Source organism: Nannobrachium achirus, assembly GCF_963921795.1.
Source record: "Nannobrachium achirus genome assembly, chromosome: 21".
NCBI lineage: Eukaryota > Metazoa > Chordata > Actinopteri > Myctophiformes > Myctophidae > Nannobrachium > Nannobrachium achirus.
Window position 1 is genome coordinate 51541209 of NC_137828.1, and position 5935 is coordinate 51547143.

At 43.0% G+C, this 5935-nt stretch overlaps 1 protein-coding gene across 1 annotated transcript; it reads left to right on the plus strand.

Annotated features, from left to right (window-relative positions):
* Positions 1–224: 224 nt before the first annotated feature.
* LOC308306792 (microfibril-associated glycoprotein 4-like) lies at positions 225–5176 on the plus strand (the record flags this gene model as incomplete). The annotated part of the gene is made up of 2 exons (XM_080751834.1): positions 225–662; positions 4898–5176. 2 exons carry the CDS (start codon positions 225–227, stop codon positions 5174–5176), a joined length of 717 nt encoding a protein of 238 aa, XP_080607960.1.
* Between the last annotated feature and the right edge of the window lie 759 nt (positions 5177–5935).

The window sequence follows — 5935 nt, forward strand, 5'->3', positions numbered from 1 at the left end:
CGTGCGTGCGTGCGTGCGTGCGTGCGTGCGTGCGTGCGTGCGTGCGTGCGTGTGTGTGTGTGTGGTGTTTACAGACAGAATGGTCACACCTGTCTTGTGGTTTCTGAATATTTTTAATGCCATTCTTTACTATAAAAGGAGGTCCTCAAACTCACTCTGCATTGAACCTTCGACTGGAGCTGAACATACACTCAACACACTCAGAAGTCTTTAAAGACTTCAAGATGATACTTGTTGTTGCAGTTCTGTTGCTGGCTGTAACAGTCCACTCTGCTCCTCGCTGCGATCTCAACCTGGCTCTGGACTGTGAGGAAATCTACAAAGACGTCTCCACACAGAGTGGTGTGTACGACATCTACCCCACTGCTACACCTGCCAAGGTCTATTGCGACATGGACACAGATGGAGGGAAGTGGACAGTCATCCAGAGAAGAGTGGACGGCACTGTGAACTTCTACAGACCCTGGGCTCAGTACAAGGCTGGGTTTGGAGACGCATCAGGCGAGTTCTGGCTGGGACTGGAGAACATGCATCTCCTTACCAACTCCAAGAAGAAAAAGTATCAGCTGAGGGTGGACATGGAAGACTTTGAGGGAAACACAGCGTCTGCCTCTTACTCCTCTTTCTCTGTGGGTTCTGAGGCTGATGGATACAAGCTGCAGGTCAGTGGTGTATACATTAACTCATTCCCCGTCTCCCCCGATAGTCCCGAGACATTTTAAATGTCGTTCTCTGCCAGGCCCGATAGTCCCGAGAATTTGCTTTTATATAATGTAATGTTTAACTCACTTAGCGCCGAGCGAGCCAGATTTCAATATGAATCTGCGCTTATAACGCCAGGAAATAGCTATATTGAATCCCCAAAATCACATTACATAAACAGGTACACGTGCCTGCGAATGCCACAGGATGACCACTAGAGTGAGCCATAGCCAATAGACTTTCCATGGTCCCATGTTAAGTCAGAATAAAAAACAAGGTTCATGAGATAACAGGATGGTACAATGACATGCTCTCCATTGACATTCAATGGACAGGCCGCGGGCCGCCATTTGAGCTCAATACTGCTCAATTCGTGCTTGATCGTCTCAAACCACCATTGGTATGGGCATCGGAACGTATATAGATGCCACACAGAAAGTTTCCGAATCAAAATCCGACCTAGTGAAGCTACGTGAGGGTCGGATGGTTTGCATTGAGCCTAGCGGCTAACAGAGGCCTACGTAAACAGGAAGCTATGGCTTAAAGGTGACGTCATAATCGTATCCTTTTTTTTCACGGTTTTCATCTGTATGCTAGTCGAAGGTAAGCTAACCGTTCCGCTCCGTCTATCAACCCAAATTAAAAGCTTAAACAATGCTTTTATATAAAAGTCGCTCCGAGTCGCTCGGCACTAAACGCCATCATTAGTTAGTCGCCCCGAAAGTCGCTCGGCGCTAAGTGAGTTAATTACACTCTTCCCCAGCCCGTGACAAAGTTTGAGCCTTCTGTCATAAAGGGAACCAACAATATCACTCATCAAAGTGAAAACAAGAGTGTAATAATGTATAAATCTCAATAAAAATGAATAAAACTCTCAATAAACCACAGTGAATGCATTTAGCGTGGCAGCCCGCAGCCCGCAGAGTGCAATCAGCGGCACACTGGGCACACGCATGTAGAGGGATGTGGGGCAGGGATGTGCAGAGAATATTTAGAGAGGCAGGGGCTGACATTTCTAAAGGGGCCTTTTGGTGGACAATTCTATTGAATGCAGCCCTCAGGGGCAGGGGCTCAAGCCCCCTTTGATGTCTATGTGTGTACATGCCTGGTGCAGGGGCTAGCTGAAGCGAAACGGAGCAGCTGGATCTGAGACCATTCTCCACAAATCAAACAAAATCCAGTAAAATGATCAATTGGAAAGCCATGAACTGCCACACAACACACGGCTCCGTACCCCCCAAAGTCTCCACGACAAAATATTATGTCCCAGCCAGACAACAAGATCAGAGCAGGGCGTCACAAGGGAAAAGTGGGACTGAGTCTGAGTTACTAGGGCCCAAGGTGGAAGGGGCTTCATTATTTTATACTTTTGCTATTGAAAAATAGCAGATCTACAAGTACAAGCTTGCAGCGCGACACTCGGTGCCATGCTGTGAGCTTGTATATATCTATTTTTGAAATCCCCCTATGAAGAAAATTCATGGGGGGGCCGCAGTGAATCCTTGTACCCAGGGCCCAGCATTTGGTCCGACACCGAACAGATCCTCAGCCTCTCTGAACCAAACCAGGGGCGTCAATTGGGTATGGCAGGGGTATGCAGCTGCCATACCTTGGCTACAGGGGGAAATAATGAAATGTACTTTTCATTGTGCCTGTTGCTAAGGTATGGCAAAATGACTGGTGTCCTCGCGCGCGTGCAAGACACCAGTCATGTTGCCATACCTTACCTTTTTCTGAACTGACGCCACTGAACCAAACAACCCCACTACAAAACACATAGAAAGCCTGGTGAGGCGGTTACAAACAACACAGACATCACCTACTGGACAAGATGCAGCGCCGTCGGCCGGTCCACTCGACCAACAAACGATCTTCAAGCCCTGCTACGGGAGTGGAGAGGAGAAAATATCCCCCCCGGCGGAGTTCTCAATCAGGCGACCATTGTTCTCGGTCTGAAGAAAAGCAACGCGTCGCGTCCATATAACTTCCATCGGTATGTAACAAAACTGGTGAAAATAGCAGATCTGCAAGCACACAACGCCTCGCATCCAAGCGTGACCATGGAGCCTGATGGAGGAGTTGTTCTAGGTGTATTATATTCCAGTTATCACGAAAGGGTCGCGTCCAAACTCCCAGCGGTGTAACAAAAAAAAGGAGTGAAAATAGCAGATCTACAACGCGTCGCGACGAGTGGAATCCAACAGGAAGAAACGCAAACACGCCGATCGTCATTGTCAGTAAGTTTACTGTTGTTGTTTCCATCCTCCTAACCTAAACTAACTGTAACAGTTAGTTTACCTAGAAGACTCTTCCTCCTCACTTGGCTGATGCTGCTGCGTGCGTCCACCCTATGGCGTGCACGCGCAATCGCGCATGTGCGCGTGTTTGAGGCGCGCCGCGCAACAAGTGCTTGCAGCCTGAAGCCGTGAAGGAAGGAAACGAGCTCGCGCCTGGAGCAATATCACCACTGGGCGTGTGTGATCGCTGCAGTCTGTTCCGTTCTAAAGCCCGCCTACTGTATCCGGTTATGTAACACTCACATGCATGCAAGACACGTTTCCGCATCCGGTATAGACCCAGGCCGGATCACCAACAAGCAGAGTAACTTGATTGCTATCAGTTCTCTACCAAGCCACTGAGGCAAGCCAGTAGTTTGCGCACATCAACAGAGCTGCTCTCATGCTCTGTCAGAGCATGAGAGCGATTCAATTCAAAGGAACGTTATTGGCATGAGAAAACATAGGCTACGTTTACATAGCCAAAGCAAGTGCCACAAATAAATAAAAACAGTTGAATATGGGGAACATATTTACAGTTATACACATAGGCCTTGCCTTATATAAAGTTATAAGTTATAAGTGTGTGTGTGTGTGTGTGTGTGTGTGTGTGTGTGTGTGTGTGTGTGTGTGTGTGTGTGTGTGTGTCAAAATGTGATCTGTGCAAAATAAAACACTTGAATGTTGAATAAAAGGTAAAAAGCTTATTTCTATTTGTGTGAAGTCAGTATGACGCCCTAAGGGCAAGAGGTGACCTATTACAGCCCTATTACATTATTCCAGTTATTGCCCTATTACACAATTACACTTATTACACTAGTACACTTATCTGATAAGTGCCTGACGCCATAAATACAAATATCAACTGAATTATCCACTTGAAAAGCGATCGATCACAAAAAGGTCAATATCTCCAGTTTTTTCAATTATAGCTGGATTTTGGTCAAAAATGGCTATTTTGAGATGGCTGCAACTATAGAAAAAAAAGCTTTTTTTTTTTTTTTTTTTTTTTTGGTGAGACTAGAGGTTGTCCTCTTTCATTTCAGGTACTGTATGACATTGTCGAAAAAACACAGAATTTAGGAAAAATGTCAATATAAAAAAAATATATACATTTTTTTATTAAACAAAATGGCAGGAGAGCCATACAGTCAATGTTAAAATGGCGGCCAATGTGTTAAGTAGGCCTACTTTACTTAAGGGATATTTCACTTTCAAAAAAGTATTTATTTTTTCTTTCGTCTAATCACCCCGGTGAGATTTTATTTGCTTGATTCAGTATTTAGATATTTCATATCCATTTTTTCAGACACGCCAACTGCCTATACAAACCCATTGTAACTTCAAACTCTATTTCTTTTTTTTTTTACAAAAGGTGTTTATTTGCCATTCTGTCTCCATATACATTCACAAAGTTATCAGCAACTCCATTTTAACCATGATAGATTCATCAAAAACATTTTCATTTTTCCGGGTGACTCCTGATGCCCTCCTAATTAGCCTTACTCACGGCCCGCCCACTCAGCATCCCCCGGGTGCTGAAGTCACATTTTGAAGGGGAAAATCCTACTATATCCCATAGAGTTAACACAGAAATCGCAAATGTAATGCAATTTCCGAATAGTAAAGTATAAAAGGCACAAAGCATTATAATTTACTTTACTGTTCGAAATAATGATTTGTTGGCTTTAAGTCCAGCTATTTCTGTTATAGTTTCCCCTTCTAAATTGATGTCAGCACCCGGGGGATGCTGAGAGCTATTTTAAAATCATTTTATACATTTTGAAAACATGAAATGGAAGTACATTTTGATGCCTACTTTTACTCAAGTAAATTCCCAATACCGTAACGGAGTATTTCTGCATTGCAGTATTGGTACTTTTACTTAACAAATGTGACTTTTTCCACCACTGCTGCAGGTTGCTGGCTTCAAGAATGGAGGAGCAGGAGACTCTCTGACCTACAGTAATGGAATGAAATTCACAACCTTTGACAAAGATCAGGACACGTACGGCAAGAACTGTGCACATGTTTACTACGCTCCATTTTGGCACAAGAACTGTCACTATGCTAATCCCAATGGTGTTTACCTCTGGGGACAGACGGCTCATTCTGCAACAGGTGTAGTCTGGTACCACTGGAAGGGTCATAAATACTCCCTGAAAGCTGTAGCGATGAAGATCAGACATGTTCCTTAAACATGTTTAGGTCACATGCAGAGATTCAAAAGCACAGCCGTGATATAAAAGGCATGATGCAATATTTACTCATTTTCATGGTTTGATTTTGTTTTCTTTTTTCGCTCTCTTTGAGACACTGTTTAATCCTAAACTCATACAGTAGATATCTGTATTGTATCACATATTACAGTGGTGACCTGTCCTCTATGACTGTTAAATCAATAAATAATACAAGCTTTTGACTTAATAAAGAGATGCATTCAAAGACAGAAACAGTGTGTATTTCGTGATTTGGTAACAATGTACTTAAAGGTTGGGGTCTGTAATGCATCATAATCACCTTTACAATGCATTATAGGGATTCAACTAGTTATACATGTTTATAATGATGCTTAACAACTTACAAGGTTTAGGAAGTATATTACAAGTGCTGCTCATACTACATTGCACTTAGTCGGTTCAGTTATAATGAAGTATCTTACATAAAGACACGTCTGTTTTACTAAGTATATGAGGGTCTAAGTGTTTAGAGTGCATTTTATACAGACTCATTTACAGAATAAGCTTGCTGTTAAATATGCACTGGGTCAATAGTATACAGCTACTTCATTCCTTTTTTAGTTTATTGTAATCATTATTACTTTATATTGTATAATGAAAATATATATTTGCCATGTTTAATTCCCAGAACCACATCAGAACAGCAATCAGTGAGTGACAATATCTAAGTAGTGTCGTCATTCCCTGTTGTAGCAGAGACTGTATCTGAGGGAGAAT